The sequence below is a fragment of the Mustelus asterias genome, chromosome 2 (genome assembly GCF_964213995.1).
Source record: "Mustelus asterias chromosome 2, sMusAst1.hap1.1, whole genome shotgun sequence".
NCBI lineage: Eukaryota > Metazoa > Chordata > Chondrichthyes > Carcharhiniformes > Triakidae > Mustelus > Mustelus asterias.
In genome coordinates, this window is record NC_135802.1 from 79735138 (window position 1) to 79755291 (window position 20154).

At 44.2% G+C, this 20154-nt stretch overlaps 1 protein-coding gene across 20 annotated transcripts in view; it reads left to right on the forward strand.

The window, feature by feature from the left end:
- The window catches only part of ppp1r9a (protein phosphatase 1, regulatory subunit 9A), a 343843-nt gene that overhangs the window by 138472 nt on the left and 185217 nt on the right, over positions 1–20154 (forward strand). For all 20 annotated transcript variants that reach the window (XM_078237727.1, XM_078237812.1, XM_078237839.1 and 17 more), the window contains exon 2: positions 9094–9226. In XM_078237727.1, the coding sequence (XP_078093853.1) occupies positions 9094–9226 (133 nt within the window). The remainder of the gene's footprint in view (positions 1–9093; positions 9227–20154) is intronic.

Consider the following 20154-nt stretch of genomic DNA (forward strand, 5'->3'; position numbering starts at 1 on the left):
AGGTGAGATGGCGTATTGCAGCAAGGAAGATCAAGAAGAATGTCAGTGTGATGATATGCACTTGCTTGACCCCAGTAGAATGTGAATTAGATCTGTGGTGGATTCATTGGTCATGATCACGGCTTGATGTTGTCTTGAAGGAGGTGGAGGATGGTATCAAACTTTTGAGGTCAGCCAAAATGGAGGACCGTAATCGCTCATGGTTGATAGTGTTGAAGGTCTTTGTGAGGTCAAAGAAAGCCATGTACAAGGGGCGTTGTTCCATTCATTTCTTGAAGATGTTCATGATTACAACTTCTGAGATCTCTTGGTTGTCTCCTTCTGGGTGAGGAAAATGAGGTCATGTATTCGTGCTTCTCCGCCATGTTTTAGTGCTTTGGTAGAGATTCCATATGCTTCTTATACTTTGTTCTTTAGCTGTCATATGGCTTTTTCTATCTCGTGCTGGGTTGAGGATTGTGTTGAGATGGTGGCAGGTAGTATGCTGCGAGATGGAGTCAAGGGCACTTGCACTGAAGACCGCCTCTCTGCTAAGGAGGTCTTTGAAGTGCTCGTTCCAGCAAGCACTGATGGCCTTGTTTTTTTTCCCCCTACAAAAGCCTTGTTGTTTTTGATGAGCATTTCTCTATTCTTGGCCAGCAGTAGGATAAGGCCTTGGGTGCTTAGATCATCCGTGATCTTGACTGTACTATTGAAACCTTGCGCATCATGGTTGTCAGTTAACTGCTGGTTCTCCTGTGTTCTCCCCACCTACCATCTGTTCTTTAGGTGCATGTATTTCCTGGACCTGAGACTTCAGTGTCTCGAGCTGCTTTTTTGCTCTCGAGTAGGGTTGTTCAGGCTCAAAAAGCCTCGTATATGCAGCTTCTCAATTCCTGGATCTTCTGGTCATTCTGGAGTCTGGAATGCACTGTCTGGGAGGGTAAAAGAGGTGGGAAACCTCACAATCTTTACAAAAGTACGTGGATGAGCTGTCATGACTATGAGCCAAGTGCTGGAAAGTGGGATTAGTGCAGTTTTGTCAGTGGAGACACAATGGGCTGAAGGGCCTCTTCTGTACTTGTATGACTCTGAAAGTTTATGCCAATATTGTAAAATTCAGTTTTTATAAATTTGTCTTTTGACATTATCACTGTCAGAAATGAATTGGAAAAGGGGCAGGACTTCGATCAAGACTTGCAGCATTTACTCAATAAACAGCAAGGCAAAGTGATCTGTATGCATTGCAGCAGCAGTCAGAACATAACCCCACATATTTACCCCATTAATCCCCCTAACCTACACATCTTGGGACACTAAGGGGCAATTTAGTATGGCAAATCTACCTAACTCTCTCATCTTTGGAGTGGGAAGAAACTGGAGCACCCGGAGAAATCCCATGTGGATATGGGGAGCACATGCAAACTCCACACAGACAGTCACCCAAGGCTGGAATCGCATCCGGGTCCCTGGCGCTGAGACAGAACTGCTAACCACTGCTCCCATCTCACTGAAGAGAGCCATGATGTGGAGTTGCCGGCGTTGGACTGCGGTAGGCACAGTAAGTAGTCTCACAACACCAGGTTAAAGTCCAACAGGTTTATTTGGTAGCACGAGCTTTTGGAGTGCTGCTCCGTCATCAAGTGAGTGCAGGATTTGTTTCATAAACAGGACATATATAGACACAAACTCAATTGCAAGATAATGGTTGGAAGTTTTAACAGGTAATCAAGTCTTTACAGGTGCAGACAATGCGAGTGGAGAGAGGGTTAAACACAGGTTAAAGAGGTGTGAATTGTCTCAAGTCAGGACAGTTAGTGAGATTTTGCAAGCCCAGGCAAATCATGGGGGTTACAGATAGTGTGACATGAACCCAAGATCCTGGTTGAGACTGTCCTCATGTGCAGAACTCGGCTATCGGCTTCTGCTCAGTGATTCTGTGTTGTCGTATGTCTTGAAGGCTGCCTTGCAGGGCGCCTACCCGAAGATCAGAGGCTGAATGCCCTTGACTGCTGAAATGTTCCCCGACAGGAAGGGAACACTCCTGCCTGGTGATTGTCGAGCGGTGTTCATTCATCCGTTGTTGTAGCGTCTGCATGGTCTCGCCAATGTACCATGTCCCGGGACATCCTTTCCTGCAGCGTATCAGGTAGACAATGTTGGCCGAGTCGCAAGAGTACGTACCGTGTACCTGATGGATGGTGTTCTTACGTGAGATGATGGGATCCGTGTCGATGATCCAGCACGTCTTGCAGAGGTTATTGTGGCAGGGTTGTGTAGTGTCGTGGTCACTGTTCTCCTGAAGGCTGGGTAGTTTGCTGCATACAATGGTCTGTTTGAGGTTGCGCGGTTGTTTGAAGGCAAGCAGTGAGGGTGTGGGGGATGGCCTTGGCGAGATGTTCGTCTTCATCGATGATATGTTGAAGGGTCCGGAGAAGATGTCGCAGCTTCTTCGCTCTGGGGAAGTACTGGATGACGAAGGGTATTCTGTCCGCCATATCCCATGTTTATCTTCTGAAGCGGTCGGTGCGGTTTTTCGCTGTGGCGCCCTCGTAAGACACAGGATATGGCGCTCGATTCATAGATTGACAGTTCCGAGGTGCCACAGCGAAAAGCCGCTCCGACCTCCTCAGAAGACAAACACGGGACACGGCGGACAGGCTTTCAAACTATCTTGGTTCTCTAGTTCTCTAGTTCTTACCAGAAAATCTCCAGGGTCTCGGAGTCTGTTGTGTATAAGTACGTGAGGCAAGTGATGGATGGTTGTTGGCCAGGGCTGGGAACTATGTCATTTTCTTCCTTTAATGACAATATGAAGAGCGGGCATTCATATTTGCCCCTCTAGCTGGATTTACGGGGAGGCAATGGCCTTGTAGTATTTTTGTTGGACTATTAATCCAGAAACTCAGCTATGTTCTGGGGATTTGGGTTTGAATCCCGCCACTGTAGTTGATGGAATTTGAATTTAATGAAAGGATTCTGGAATGAAGAATCAACTGATGACCATGAAACCATTGTTGATTGTTGTAAAAACCCATCTTGTTCACGAATGTCCTTTGGGGACGGAAATCTGCCGTCCTTACCTGGTCTGGCCTACATGTGACCTCAGAGCCACAGTAATGTGGTTGACTATCAATGGCCCTAGCAAGCCATTCAGTACAGGGCAACTAGGGATGGGCAATAAAATGCTGGCCAGTGAGCGACGTTCATGCCCTACGAATGAATTTTTAAAATCCCACGGGTACAGGATGCCATTGACTGCACATGTTGTAGTCTGAGGTCCACCACAGCTACCAGGAGTTCTTATAACCAGAGAGGGATCAATGTGCAGCTGGTATGCAGCCACACAGAGGTTCATCTAGGTCTATGCCAGATTCCCTGGGAGCTGTTATAATTCTTATTGTGAAGTTTTACTGAAAGTAAAACTTAAGAAATGAAATCCTGTGATTAGCAGCCACCTTCTCTTTCCTTTGCATTGAACAGTCTTTCAGCCATTCATCTACTTGTCGTTCATCTGCCTGATAGGTTCCCACATTCATGGTGAAACAAGTGAAAGAATGAGTTAGCATTTAGGATGGAATAATGGGTGGGATGTGAAAATAGTGCAAATCAATAATGTACATATCATTATCAAAAGAAATGGAACTTTAACAACATAATATTTTGCCAAACACCCATATACATACCTATGGTGAATTATAATTTATTTTTACTTGCACTTCTTAACACTTTACTTGGTATATCTGAGTGGCTTCAGCAGAGATAGAGACAGGCTGCTCAGACTTGACTGCCGAGATGCTTTTGTCCTTTAGCCTGTGGATTTTCGAGTTTCCGACAGCCTCGCCAAAGACTGTCATAGGGAGAGACAGGACAACATAATCGGGTACTGGCTGAGTTGGTAAGTTATGCCGCAGATCAGTTTGGTGAAGGTCAGAGCTGCATTGTAAAGCCACAGATTGAGTTCCTGTCATCCTGTTTAAGGCTACACTATACGGCCTGCATTGTTTGATTTGAGAGCTGTATTCCAAAGCTTTATGCAGGCAGCCACACCTCATTGTGACATTCTCGCAATTTCTTGTATTACCAATCTGTAAGCAATCGAGTTGGATTCCTCCATTATGCTGTTTTGAAGAGTGCCTGCCAGTACCTGGCACGGCACCTGGGACGGCACGGTAGCACAATGGTTAGCACTGCTGCTTCACAGCTCCAGGGACCTGGGTTCGATTCCCGGCTTGGGTCACTGTCTGTGTGGAGTTTGCACATTCTCCTCGTGTCTGCGTGGGTTTCCTCCGGGTGCTCCGGTTTCCTCCCACAGTCCAAAGATGTGCGGGTTAGGTTGATTGGCCATGCTAAAAAAAAATTGCCCTTCGTGTTCTGAGATGCATAGGTTAGAGGGATTAGTGGGTAAATATGTAGGGATATAGGGGTAAGGCCTGGGTGGGTTTGTGGTCGGTGCAGACTCGATGGGCCGAATGGCCTCTTTCTGTACTGTAGGGTTTCTATGATTTCTAAGACGGTATTGCACCTGATGCATTCTCCTTTTCGATGATAGCCCCCTATCTTTGACGAGCTCAGCAGAAAACCTGGAGAAGTTTACAGAATCATATAGTGCAGAAGGAGGCCATTTGGCCCATTTATTTATTTACCCTCCATTCCAATGTGCATTCTTTGTAGCCTTCTGTGCCATCATTGTCTGCTCATGTTAACTTGTGAGATATGAATCACTGGGTGAAAACCCAATTACTTTTCTAAAGGAATCCATTGAAGTGCAAGTACTTGTGCTGATGCATGGCTGTATTTCCTCTGACTACACCCTCAGAAGAAATGATGTCCTGTGAGGAACCATTCTCACATATATCCTATGGAACTTAATGAATCCGTGAAGGCCTCGAAAGATGAACTGAAGGAGTATGATTTAGTTGTGGCATAGTCAAAATAATCAATGTCAAGCTTCTCATGGTTCAATCGATGCAATAAAGTGCATATATGTATGTTAGATATGTTTGTGATTCTGTCACCAGATATATGAGCCCTCCTTTTTCTATCTCTAGGTGGAAAATTTGAATTAATGATGGTCATGATGTGGTTTCGAGTACAGGAGCAGGGATGTATTGTTGCAATTATACAGGGCCTTGGTGAGGCCACACCTAGAATCTTGTGTGCAGTTTTGGTCTCCTGAAGAAGGATGTTCTTGCTCTCGAGGGAGTGCAGCAAAGGTTTACCAGGCTGATTCCGGGGATGGCGGGACTGATGTATGAGGAGAGAGTGACTAGGTTAGGATTGCTTTTGCTGGAGTTTAGATGAATGAGGGGGGGTATCTCATAGAGACTTATAAAATTCGAACAGGACTAGACAAGATAGATGCACTGAGGATGTTCCTGATGGTGGGGGAGTCCAGAACCAGGGTCACAATCTGAGGATTCGGGGAAGACCATTTAGGACGGAGGTGAGGAGACATTTCTTCACCCAAAGAGTGGTAAACTTATGGAATTCATTACCGCAGGAAGTAGTTGATGCCAAAACATTGAATGTATTCAAGAGGCAGCTAGATAAAGCACTTGGGGCGAATGGGATCAAAGGTTATGGGGAAAAGCAGGACTAGGTTATTGAGTTGGATGATCAGCTATGATCGTGATGAATGGCAGAGCAGGCTCGAAGGACCAAATGGCCGCCTCCTATCTTTTTTCTATATTTCTATGATGGATATCGGGTAATCGGTGTGGAAACATGTGTGCTACAAGACAAATTAAATTTGATAGGGGCTTAAACTGCAAGATGTGTTTGATTTATTTGGCGGCTCCTTATGCTGCATCCCAAGCCTGTTGCTTGCCTCCTCTCCAAGCACTGTTTCTTAGTGAGAGAAGCCGGCTGCTGGAGAAAAGTATGCCCTTCCTGCTCAAGATTGCATCCAGCAGTAATTCCAGTGAAGTGTTATTCAAAATGGACGCTGCCCTTACTCTATGTGCTGCAAATATCATGAGCATCTCCAATTTCTATTTGTACATTGTCCCTTTAAATTCAGCTAAGATCGCATCATGTGAGTACCATTATACTTGATGTACAGCTTGGAGGCGTGAAATCCAGAAGTTGCAATTAATTGGTTCAATTGAACTGCAATTCATGTTCTAACCCACTTAGCTGAGTTCTGGGTTTCACTGATGCAATTTCATCTCAGAAGCTATCTAGAGATTAATATTAGGGCCATTGTGTGTGTAAAATCAATTCCAGCCACTTACAGCAGTGCAATCTCTTGTGTGGTTGATGAGGGAATTACCCAGTCGTCTCTATTGTGCTGGGAATAATGATGTTGATGTCCACAGCTGTAAGCAAAGGGGCTCATTCAAAACAATTGTGCAATCACAAAAATTCATGTTTTTAAAAAAAAGTAATTGAAAATTAAATTAAAATGGATTATGCCTTTTAAGATATAGGCTGGATGTAACTATGCAAAATTTAAAAGGTTTAGTTCTGATCCATATGGTGGTTAGGAAGGTGGAGTGTTGAACAGCACAGAAACAAACTTCACATTTTAATATCTCAAATTTAGTTTATCCAAATTGTGACAGCTTCTCAATTTTAGCATAGAATGATTAAAATCAAACTGAGATTCATAGAAGGTAGTATCTCAGTCGTGTCCAGAGGGCAATGGTAAATAGGATGGAAAAAACATTGATGAATTTACCTCAGCAGAGTCATCGCGATTGTTGAAATATTACTGCTGAAGCATCTCAGAACTATCAGAAGGATATATTTAATGTACAACATAGTTCTTAACTAATGTATGTACAGTCCAAGGTATAGGTATCCCAAAATATCTGGGTGCAACTTTGAGCAGGTGAGACGTGCTTTTGAGGCACAATCTGATTGTCAACACTGCGTCACCTCTATGCACAACATCCTCACAAGATGGAAGCGACAATACCGTATCAAGCTAGAGTCCCAGACTAGCCACACGAACACCCATCGATTGTCGCAAGATCTACATGACATAACAGGCTACAAGGTGAAGACGAGTACAATCACTGGCACCAATGCACCCCATCCCAATGAGTTCAACGCACTCTATGCTCATTTTGATCAGGAGGTCAGCGAGAGGACATCATCCTCCTCACCATTGCAGATGTCAGATCGGCCTTCTTGAAAGTTAACCCACAGAAAGCGACTGGCCCGGTTGGAGTCCCCGTATGAGCACTTAGATCTTGCACAAACCAACTGACAGGGATACTCCCAGACATCTCTAACCTCTCCTTACTCAGATCTGAGGTTCCTACCTACTTCAAGAAGACAACCATCATCCCTGTGCCAAAGAAAAACCAGGCAGTATGCCTTAATGACTATAGCCTCTGACATCCATTATTATAAAGTGCTTTGAAAGGTTAGTCATGGTACACATCAACTCCAGTCTCCCAGATTGCCTGGATCCATTACAGTTTGCCTATCGCTGCGACAGGTCCACAGCAGATGGTCCTACACACAACCCTGGAACACATGGATAACACTTATCAGACTCCTATTTATTGACTGCAGCTCAACCTTCAACACCATTATTCCAACAAAACGTATCTCCAAACTCCGTGGTCTAGTGCTCTGCTCCTCCTCCTGCGACAGGATCCTTGACTTCCTAACCCATAGATCACAATTGGTATGGAAAGTTAATGACATCTCCTCCACAATTATCCTCAACACCGGTGCCCTGCAAGACTGTGTCCTCAGCCCCTTAGTATACTCCCTATATACCTATGACTGCGTAGCCAAATTCCATTCCAATTCCATTTTCAAGTTTAATGATACCACTGTATTGGGTCGGATCTCAATCAATGACGAAATGGAGTACAGGAAAGAGATAGAGAATCTGGTGAAATGGTGCGATGACAATCTCTCCTGCAATGTCAGTAAAATGAGGGGACTCGTCATCAACTTCAGGAAGTGTAGTGCAGGACCTGCCCCTGTCTACATCAATGGTGGTGAAGTGGAGATGGTTGAGAGCTTCAAGTTTCTAGGTGTTCAGATCACCAACTATCTGTTCTGGTCTTTCCACGCCAACGCTGTAGTTAAGAAAGCCCACCGACACTTCTACTTTGTCAGAAGGCTAAGGAAATTTGACATGTCCACACCAATTTTTGCAGATGAACCATAGAAAGTATCCTTTCCGGATGTATCACAGCTTGGTATGGCTCCTGTCCTGACAAGTCTGCAAGAAACTACAAAGGGTTGTGAACGTAGCCCAGTCCATCACACAAACCAACCTCCCGTTCATTGACTTCGTTTACACTTACCACTGCCTCGGGAAAGCAGCCAGCATAATCAAAGACCCCACGCACTATGGGCACATCTCTTCCACCTTCTTTGTTGGGAAAAAGATACAAAAGTCTGAAAACACGTACCAACCGACTCGCTGTCATCAGACTTTTGAATGGTCCGATCATACATTAAGTTGATCTTTCATTTCACCCTACCTGTAACTGTAAAAACTATATTCTGCACTCTATCCTTTCTTTCTCCCCTACGTACTCTATGAACGGTATGTTTTGTCTATATAGTGCACAAGAAACAATACTTTTCACTGTATCCCAATACATGTGACAATAAATCAAATCAAAGACAGAGATTCTCTAAAATACTAAGTATCCAAAGATAGCCATTCTGTATCCTCTGATGTTCAGGTCCGTTCAAAACATTGTCATATTGTCCCTTTTTAAAAACATTTTAGGTGAAGGATGACAGTAATCTCACCATTTATATATTTTCACCAATGAAGTTGCCCTTTAGTACTGGATTATTAACAGTTTTGTCTACTAAGGACAGGATTGTGTCTGCCCTGGATCATATGTCCCCTCAGTCAAGGTTGGATTTGATTTCTGGTCCCAGGTAAAAGGTCATTAATCAATGATACGTGTTCAATATTTTTGTACAAAAAATGAAACTTTCAGACTTTTGTGCATATATATAAATATTATTTTTGCATGTTTCCAGTTTATTATGCTTCATGTTGGCATCACTACTTCTGTGCAGACCTGCTTGATGGTATTATATATTGTTATTGATGGATTGGTTTGGATTAGTCTTAGATTTTTGTAAGTGAGTCACTACAGAAATACAATTTGTTTTGTACAGGTTTTCCATACATATTCTAATGAAGACTATGATAGGAGAAATGATGACGTGGATCCAGTTGCTGCATCTGCTGAATATGAACTGGAAAAACGAGTCGAGAGACTGGATCTTTTCCCTGTTGAACTTGAGAAAGGTAGGAATAAGAACCTAGGTTTATTTTGAAATTTCTTGAACTGAGTTTAATTTTAATAGAAATTGACAAATAGAGGCCAGATAGCTGCTTAAGAGCAAATAAAAGATGAGGAAAATTCACCACAGACTACAGCACAGACAATTTATATTTATAAAACTCCTTTAAAGCGAAAAAATGATTCAAAGCAGTCCATGAGGGGGTATCCAAAAACTGAGTGCTGAGCCAATGAACCACAGAATTGTTGCAACGCAGAGCAAGGCCACTTGATCCACTGGCTCACCAAATGAACAATTCACCCCATTACCATTTTTCCACTTTCCCCAATGTAACCCTGTATGTTCTTTTCAGACAACAGTCTAATTTCCTTTTGAATGCTTCAGTTGAACCTGCCTCCATCACACTCTCGGGCAGTGCCATTCTAAACGCTAACGACTCAGAATAAAAAGTTTCTCCTCATATCACTTTTGCTTCTTTTGCCAATTGCTTTATATCTATACCCTCACATTCTCAATTCTTTCATGAGTGGGAGCAGTTACTCCTTTTCTAATCTGTCTAGACCCCTCATGATTTTGAATACCTCTATCAAATCACCTCTCAATCTTCTCAATGGGGAAAACAGTCAGAACTTTTCCAATCTTCAACTGAAGTTCCTCATCCCTAAAACCAGTCTCGTGAATATTTTCTTCTTCCCCTCTCCTGTCTTCACATCCTCCCTAAAGTGTGGTGCCCAGAAAGGGACACAGTACTCTAACCAAGGCTAAACGAGTGACTTATTTAAATTCAACATAACCTACGTGCTATTCTCTTCTATGCCCAGGATACTGTATGCCTTATTAATTGCTCTCTCAACCTGTCCAGCCACTGTCAATGATTTATGCCCATATACACCCAGATCCCTATGCTCCTTCACCCCCTTTAGAGTTGTACTCTTTATTTTATATTGCCTCTCCATTTCCTTCTGACCAAAATGAATCATCTCACACTTCTCCTCATTGAATGTCATCTGCCACCTATCCGCCCATTCCACCAACTTGTCTAATTCATTTGAAGTTCTACAGTATCCTTTTCAGGTTCATAATGCTTCCAAGTTATTCATCTGTAAGCTTTGAAATTGTGCCCTGTACACCAAGCTAATTGACATACATCAGGAAGAGCAAAGGTTCTAACACTGACACCTGAGGAACTCTACTATAAACCTTCCTCCAGCACAAAAATCATCCACTAATCACTACCCTCTGTTCTCGGTCACTCGGCCAATTCTGTATCTATGTTGCTACTGTCCCTTTTATTCCATAAGCTCGACCTTTTCTAATAGATTCATAGAATCCTACAGTGCAGAAGGATGCCATTTGGCCCATTGAGTCTGCACTGACAGCAATCTCACCCAGACCCTATCCCAGTAACCCTGTGTATTTACCCTCCTAATCCCCATGACACTAAGGGGCAATTTAGCATAGCCAGTCAATCTAACCCGCACATCTTTGGAGTTTTGGAGCAAACCTGAGCACCCAGAGGAAACCCACACAGACATGGGGAGAAGGTGCAAACTCCACACAATCACCCAAGGCCAGAATTGAACCTGGGTCTCTGGCACTGTTAGTAAACAGTGCTAGTCACTGTGCTGCCCTCTGTCACAACAGAAGTCTTTTGTGCAACACTGTATCGAAGAAGTCCATTTACACCACATCAGCAGCACTGACCACATCAACCCTCTGTTAAGTTGGCTGAGTAGCTGGTTCGTGATGCAGAGCGATGCCAACAGCAGGGGTTCAATTCCCGTACTAACTGAGGTTATCCATTAAAGCCCGCCTTCTTAACCTTGCCCTCCTCTTGAGGTATGGTGATCCTCAGGTTAAAATCACCACCTGTCAACTCTCCCTCTCAAAGGGGAGAGCAGCCCATGGTCATCTGGGACTATGGAGACTTTACCTCTCTATTAACTCTTCAAAAAACTCCAGCAAGTTAGTTGAATGCGATTTTCCCTTAAGAAATCCATGCTGACTTTCCTTAATTAACCCACATTTGTCCATGTGACAATTAGTTTTGTCCTGAATTATTGGGGGCGATTCTCCCAAATTGGCGAGAAAACTGGTGTCAATCACGACTGTTTTTTTCAGTTCAACTTCAGACTTGAATCTCCCCACTCTGTGCACTGCAGAGGTTACAATCGGGAATCTCATTAAAAGCTCGGGGGGGGGGCGGGGCCTATTCACGCCCGAGTCTGACAGTTCCGGAACTCTGCGCATGCGCAGTGTTCACAATCTGCCAGTCTCCCCGTTTGCTGGCCAGCTTGGGACCCCTGCAATGTTGCCCTTCCTGACGCTGCCGCCACCCCCCCCCCCCGCCTCCTTCCACCCTAATGCAGAGAGGCAGTGGGAACCCCTACCACACCAATCGTCCCAAGCCCTGCCCATAATAGGCTTCGCCCTTGTTTTGCCCCTTGGCACTGGGCAGTGCCAAGGTTCCCCTCGGCATGGGGGCTTTGCCCCTTGGGCAGTACCAGGGGCCCAGGTTGGCACTGCCAGGGACCAGGGTGCTCATGCCCGGGGGGCACCACCCTACTGCCCGACCCCTGGGGGAGGTCCCGATTGCCCCCCCCCCCCTCCGGCAGAGTCTCCCACTAGTTCCCCACAAGTGGGGAGCTACTGTAAACCACCGCCCGAGTGAAATACCGGGCCCGGAGAATTCCGTGCCGGACCTGATAATCACATTTAAAATCCATTAAAAAAAAATTAAATTACTTACCCCCCCTCCCCGCCGGTTTCCAGTGTGGTCCCGACTGTGCCTGTTCTCTGGCTGTGGGAGAATCCCGCAAAATGGCCGACATACGATTCTCCCTACCCAATGCACCAAAAATGTGTGCATCGGGATGGGAGCATCGGGTCCATTGTTTCTAGAGGTTGCCCCACCACCAAAGTTAAACTGACTGGATTATAAATGCTTTGCTTATTTTTATACCCATTTTTAATTTTTAACATTTGCCATTCTCCAGTCCTCTGGGACCACCACTGGAGAACTGAAAAATTATAGCCAGAGCCTCATACAATTTCCAGTCTCACTTCCTTCAGCATGCTTGAATGCATCTGATCCGATCCATGTGCCTTATCTTGTGTCTGAATTACTTCCTCTTTACCATGGCTTGGGTAACATCTCCCTTCGTAAAGACAGATACAAAGCTTTCATATAGTATTTTAGCTATGCCCTCTGCCTCAATAAATCTCCTTTTTGGTTCCCAATAGGGCCTATTTATCTGCCTGCAGAGTGCTTTGGGATTCACTTTTCTGCTAGCTGCCAGTCTCTTTTCATTTTCTCTCTCTGCTTCTCGTATTTGCTTTTGCACTTCTCTGAATATTCTGTATTCCGCTTGGTTTTCAATTGTATTTTCTACCTGATGTCTGTCATAAGTACGCCTTTTTTTCTTTATCTTAACTTCTACCTCCTTTACTATCCAGGGAGCTCTGGATTTGTTTGCCCTACCCTTTCCTTTCGAGGACTAAACTGTGACTGTGCTTGAATCATCTCTTTTTTGACAATAGCCCATTGATTAGCTACAGTTTTTCCTGCTGACCTTTGACTCCAATGTATTCGGCCCAGGTCCCATTGAAGTTGGCTTTCCTCAACCAACTTGCAGTTAGTCGCAGCATATGTTTAAGTCTCTTTTTCGCAAGCATATGCTTTTTCCAAATCAGAATGTATGTAACTATTTAAGTTGAGAGCAATAAAGAGCCAATGAAATAAAGTTTTATGAAGTCAAAGATCAAATTTATTAACCACGAGCCCCAAGACAGATAATAAAAATTGACATCAAACATTTGGCCCTCATGCAGTCACACACGAATGCACATACCGGATAATTGTCCTTGAGGCCTAGAGTGCAAATATTGTGGGTAGCTGGTGTCTTGGATGCAGTGAGATGTAACCAGGTGACACACACTTCCCAAAAGAGGGAGAGATGACTACCTTCAGCCTTTTTCCTCAGCTGAAGATTTTCGTAACGCTGCTTATGTCACTTGCAATCTCTATCTAGTGGCTGGGCAGACTTGTCTTCGTATACTTCACCCATTGTGTATTTTCAAGAATTTCTGTGTATGTCTGTCTGTGGCAGCCATTGTTTCAATATCCAGTACTTTGTATTTTTAATATAATTTCCTTAGACAGTTAGGAGTTTGAATGGGTGTCTGGATTATAGGAAATGTCTCTTTCTTCAGACTCCCCAGATGTTGATTTGTTTCTTAACTTCAATTTAGAATGGAGCCTTGTTTTTTAAGCAGTTTGCTCTGTCTCAGTTCAAATTGCAAATTTCTAGTCAATTGGAAATTTAAAAATCATATTTTCAATAAAAGAGGCAGAACCTTGTGGCACCGTTAATTTTTTTTACTCTAGACTGTTCCTTGTCCTTTTCCATAGTCAACCGAAAACATACGATACAGTGATCACTTAAATATTCTCCCGCTGACATTTGATCTATTTCGCTCACCTCCGTTTCAAGAACCAGGCTTTGCAGTGCTTCCTTCCTCGGACTCTAAACATACTGTTGAAGAAAATTTTCCTGTACAAGCTCTTGGACCTCTTGACCCCCTTTGCCTTTTAGGCTATTACTATCCCAGTATATGTTTCAATAATTGAAGTCCACATTATAGATACTCTATAATTTTTTCATATTTTTGTAATTTCTTTGCAAATTTGTTCCTCTACACTTTGTTTCTTCCCACTGGTTGGTCGACTACAGAGTCCTGACTTCTAGCCAAATAGATTCTATCCTTGATACCTTTGGCACATATTCTTTCACTGCAGTGCTCTCCTTTATCAATATTGCCAGCTCTCCCTTTTTTCTTTCTTTTCTGTCTTTCCTGAACACCTTGTACCCCAGGACATTTAACACCCAGTCTTGCCTTTCTTTGAACTAGTTTTCTGTTTTAACCACAATGTCATATTTCCATATAGAAATCTGCGCTTGTAACCTATGAGCCTTACTTATCATTGTGCATTCACATGTATGCGCAATAACCCTGGTTAAGACACTCTTACTTTCTCCTTCACTCTGATCCCACCGATTAACTTCTTATTCCCTACTTTAGTGTTATCTGTCTAAGTATTTTATGCCCCTTGGTAATTCTGTCTAGTATTATCTCCTGGTTCTCAGAGCACCGCCTTGTTAGTTGAAAACATCCCCAACAGCACGAGCAAAAGACCACACAAGGAACTCTGTTCAGGTGCAATTTGTCCAACCTGTACAGATCCCATTCCCCAGAACGAGTGCAATGTCCCAAGAATCTAAAGATTTCCTTCCTGTACCATTTTTCCAACCACACATTCACCTGTCTTCTCCTATTTCTGTACTTGTGTGTGACGCTGGGAGTAATCCAGACATTGCTTCTTTTGAGATCCTGCTGGCTAATTTTCTAATGAGCTCCCTAAATTCAGACTGCAGGCCCACATCCCATTTTTGTAATTGGCATTGATGTGAATCATGACTGCTGGCTGCTCACCCTGTCCCCTTGGGGTGCTTTGCAAGCACTCGGTGACATCCTTGACCCTAACATCAGGGAGGGGACACAACATCCTGGATTCACGTTTACAACCACAGAAATGCCTGTCCAAACCCCTACCTATCTAATCACCTATTATTGCCGCTCTTCCAGACTTCCTTGCTTGTGCCGTCTGGTACAGCTGAGCCATCCGTGGTGCTATGAATTTGTCTTTGGCTGCACTCTCCAGATGAACCATTGGTTTCATCAGTATTGAGAACTGAATACTGGCTGAAGAGTGGAATGCTTTTGGGACTCCTGCTGCACTGCTTGCCTATTCCTTTTTATCTGTCTGGTCACCTCTCCCTGCATATTCTTCAACTGCAGGGCGGCGCATCTATAAATGTGCTACCCACGTTAACTCTTACTCTCTTGGATGCTCCACGGTGACATCAGCTGCTGCTCCAGTTCCACCATCCTGGAGCTCAAACTGCAGCACCTGACGAAGTTTCCTGCACAAATGGTTATCCAGGACATGCGAAGTGTCCTGGAATCCCACATGACATAGGATGGGCTTTCTCGAGGTTGAAACAGCCCTCCATTTCTCTCTTAATTAACTGATAACCTTGTGAGTGCGATTATGCCCTACTACTGGAAATAAACCTCACCAATATTAATAAAAAATGACCAATACTAAAATAATTTACTATTAATAAACCTTAGCAATATTGATAAACCCAACCAATACTTAGTCTTTCTTCTTCTTTGGCAGTCCCTCAGGGTCGAGGATGACTTGCTTCCACTCCGGGGAGGTGGGTTCTGCAGTGGCTGAATAGTTCAATCTTGGAGCCGCAGACTGTGCTGCAGGTTTGGCAGGTGGTGTTTGATGAGGTGGGTGGGTAGGATGCTCTGGATTCTGCATTCTCTTTCCACTGTTTACGCTTGACCTCTGCGTGCTCCTACCGGTGACGTACGAGGTGATTGGCACTTTCGCAGATGCTGCTTCTTCACTTTGTGCGTTCTAAGGCAAACAATTCCCATGTGTCGATAGGGATGTTGTATTTATTTAGAGAGGCTTTCAGAGTGTCCTTGTAGTGTTTCCTCTGCCCACCTTGTGATCTCTTGCTATTGTGGAGCTCAGAGGAGAGCACTTGTTTAGGAAGTCTTGTGTTGGGCCTCTGGAGAATGTGGGCTCCCCATCACAGCTGGTCGAGCATGACCAGTGCCAGTGCACTTAGTACACCTTACTAGTGGTAATAAACTTCATTTGTGAAGCTTATGAAATCTGACACACAATAAATTACTTGGGTTTTGAAAGAAAAGGAAGCAAAATACTCAACAACCAGTCACTTGTTTCCTTGTGATGTTAGACTTTGACTTTCTCATAGCCCTTGAGGCTTGACAAAGTAGATGCTGAGTCATTGTTTCTGCTTGTGGGAAAGTCTTGACCAGAGGACATAATCTCAGAATAAGGGGCACCCGTTTAAGACAGATACGGAGGAATTTCTCTGAGCGTAGTGTATCAGTGGAATTCTTTGCTGCAGAGCACTGTAGAGGCGGTGTCATTAAGTATGTTCTACGTTGAGATCGACAGATTTTTAATCAGTAAGGGAATCAAGGGTTATGGGGATAAGGCGGAAAAGTAGAATTGAGGATTATCATATCCGAGCAGTAGTGATTTCATTGAATGGTGGAGCAGACTCGATGGGCCACATGGCTCACTTCTGCTGCTATGTCTTATAACCTGGTCAGTCCCTCTTTTTAAAATTGAGGTCCCTGTCGCTCTCACTTCTCTTAAAATGGAAGGCTTTGCCACTCCCCGTGCTCTTATTAAAATGGAAGTCCATGCTGCTCTGTCCTTTTTTTTAAAATGGAAGTCTCCACCACTCTATCTTCTATTTTTAAAGTGCAAGTCTCCGTTGTGCTCACCTCCTGTTTTAAGGTGGAATAAAGTGAAATTTAAAAAGGGATAAAAGTTGTTGAAAGAGTTGGTTTTCGGGAGGATCTTAAAGGGGGAGAGGGAGATGAACTGTTACAAAATGGCTGTCAATTATGGCAGGTTGTGCCACATAACTGAGTCACCCACTTAATTGGTCAGTGCTGAGGTGTGTTGTGTTGACACCACTCCTATCTTCTGTTGTGGGATGCGAGTGTTAGTGACAACGCCAGCATTTGTTGCCCATCCTCAATTGTCCTTCAGAAGGTGTTGGTTTGCCACCTTCTTGACCAGCTGCAATCTCTCTGGTGTAAGTGCACCCAGAGTGCTGTTGGAACTGGGTGCAGGATTTTGACCCAGTGACAGTGGAGGAATGGTAATATAGTTCTAAGAGCATGGTGGCATGGCACAATGGTTAGCACTGCTGTTTCATAGTGACAGGGTCCCAGGTTCAATTCTGGCTTTGAGTGACTCTCTGTGTGGAGTTTGCACATTCTCCCGGTGTCTGCGTGGATTTCCTCCAGGTTCTCCGGTTTCCAGCCACAGTCCAAAGATGTGCAGGTTGGGTGGATTGGCCAAGCAAAATTGCCCCTTAATGTCCCAAGATGTGTAAGTTAGGGGGATTAGGGGGGTAAATACATGGGTTATGGGGATAGGACCTGGGTAAAATTCTCCGTCGGAGAGGCGGTGCAGACTTGATGGGCCAAATGAGTACCTTCTGCACTGTAGGGAATCTATGAAGTCATGTTGGTATGTGACTGGAGGGGAACTTGCAGCTGTTGCCCTTTTCCTAAGTAGTAGAGGTTGTGAAGTTGGAATGGGCTGTTGAAGGAGACTTGGTAAGTTGCTGCAGTGCATCTTGTATATTTTACACATTGCTGCCACTGTGTGTCAGTGGTGTAGGAAATGAATGTATAAGATAGTAGATGGAGTGCCAATCAAGTGGGCTGCTTTGTTTTTGATGGTTTTGATCTTTTTGAGTATTGTTGGGCCAGCACTCATCCAAGAAAGGGAATATTCCATTGCACTCCTTAAATGTGTCTTGTGGAAGGCGGATAGGCTTGAGGAGTACGAATGTAAGTTACTGGCTGCAGAATTTTCAGTTTGTGACCTACTCCTGTAGATGTATTTGTTTCATGATTTCTTAATGTAATTGGATTGCCATGAACACCACTAGTATTTAGCTTAAATCTGCTTTGCTGGTGTGTTCCTGGGGAAGGTACAATAATTGACTGCCACTCACCATGGAACAAGGCCCCAATGTTGAATGTTCCCATGCAGGGATCATTTCCAGTGCTGTGTGTGTGGCAGCAGGTCAGTGGGATCTAGTTTTACCTGTAATGTGTAGTTGCCATCGTTGGACTGGGGTAGGCACAGTAAGTAGCCTCACAACAGCAGGTTAAAGTCCAACAGGTTTATTTGCTAGCACAAGCTTTTGGAGCGCTGCTCCATCATCAGGCGAGTGGGAGTTGGGTTCTAGCAAATAAACCTGTTGGACTTTAACCTTTGTGTTGTGAGACTACTTACTGTGCCTAGTTTTACCTGGTGTCTTTTCTCATTGTAATTGAGTTCCTCCCCCTCCCCACCCTTTTGGTGGGGGGAAATGAAAAGTGAATTTTGAAGCAAACAATGTCTGTGCACACACAATGCAGTACTGTCAGATAGATCCCTACCATGTTCTGTTCAAATTTCAGGGATTGTCCTGGAATGCAGCTAAACTCCAATCCCCATTGTACCCCTGCTAAATACTAGCTATTGACCTCCAGATGATGCAAATAGCTGAACAACTTTGTGTATTTAGTTCTGGAATGTTATGGGATTAAAAATTTAATACATAGGCAATACATGCAACAATAGAGAGTTGTGAAATTTAATCTTGAGATCGCCAGTAAAAATCCAAAAATATTATAAAAATGCAGCAAATTAGTGCACTGGAAATCTGAAGTAAAATCCAAAAATGCTGGAAATACTCAGGATATCAGCCAATATCTGTAGAGGGGGAAACAGAGTTAATGGGTTGAATTTTCCTGGCTTCTTAGAGGCAGGGGAACTGGGAAAGCATTATGAAACCCCACTGGTTTCCTGATGCTGTCTCATAGAATCAGTGTAGTGCAGAAAGAGGCCATTTGGCCCATTGAACCTGCACCAACAACAGTCCCACTCAGGCCCTATCCCCATAAGCCTGCTAACCCCCCTGACACTAAGGGGCAATTGAACATGGCCAATCGACCTAACCTGCACATCTTTGGAGTGTAGGAGGAAACTGGAGCACCCAGAGGAAACCCACGTAGACACTGGGAGAACATGCAAACTCCACACAGTTGCCCAAGGCAGGAATTGAACCCGGGTCCCTGGTGCTGTGAGTCAGTAGTGCTAACTACTGTGCCATCATGCATCTTTGGGTTATTTTCCCAGGGCTGGACTAGTAGGTTCAGTGGGAACCCATCTATCAGCAGTGAGAAGCCCCATAAGGCTAGTAATGAACCACTATCTGAATTTTACATACCACAAGATTTTCCCTGGGATGTACAGACACTCTGCTCTGTTAGAAACCCAGCTGTGGATTGGAGTTGGCTTTGCAGTAGAAGGCCCAAGCTGCATTTTGTGGGTTTACGTTTATTTGCCAGCAACAAGGGGATGTATATCCAGGGAGCAGGTATGCCTTGGCAACCACTTCAGACAGAGTGATGTCTTCTTTAATTCATGCCCTGCTTTAATGGCAGCAGCTTCCCTCCCACTGAACGTACCTGCATAGCACCCTGCTGCTCCTGCTATGGCCTGGCATTTCCCAGAGTCCGAAGATCAGGGGTGGCCATCTCCTTAGACCGGGGTGATTGGGCCTCCTGATGCTGGCCACCAGGGCTCCTGGATCAGGTGATGGCCTAGTGGCATTATCACTAGACTATTAATCCAGAAACTCAGCTAATGTCCTGGGGACCCGGGTTCGAATCCCACCATGGCAGATGGTGGAATTTGAATTCAATAAAAAAATGTTTGTAACCAAGAGTCTACTGATGACCATGAAACCATTGTCGATTGTCGGAAAAACCCATCTGGTTCACTAATGTCCTTTAGGGAAGGAAATCTGCCATCCTTACCCGGTCTGGCCTTCATGTGACTCCAGAACCACAGTAATGTGGTTGATTCTCAACTGCCCTCCAAGGTCAACTAGGGATGGGCAATAAATGCTGGCTAGCCAGCGATGTCCATGTCCCACGAACGAAATTCAAGGAAGATCACTTCCATTGTTCTGCCACTCACTCTTCTGAGTTCCCAAGCTGGAATTTATTCAGTGTCAGGATTGGGATGCTAGTGGCAAAATTGAACCCTATGTTTTACATCTCTGGTCTTTTTCCAGAACTGGAAAATGTTAGAGATGTAACGGGCTTTCAGCAAGTACAGAGGCAAGGAAAATGGGTTGTGGAGGAAAGAGTGAAATAGAAAGTTTACAATAGGTTGGAATACATTTTGACTTTAGTCATCATATTAGAAAGAGTTATCAGTAAATTAGGTTTTTCTGCTGT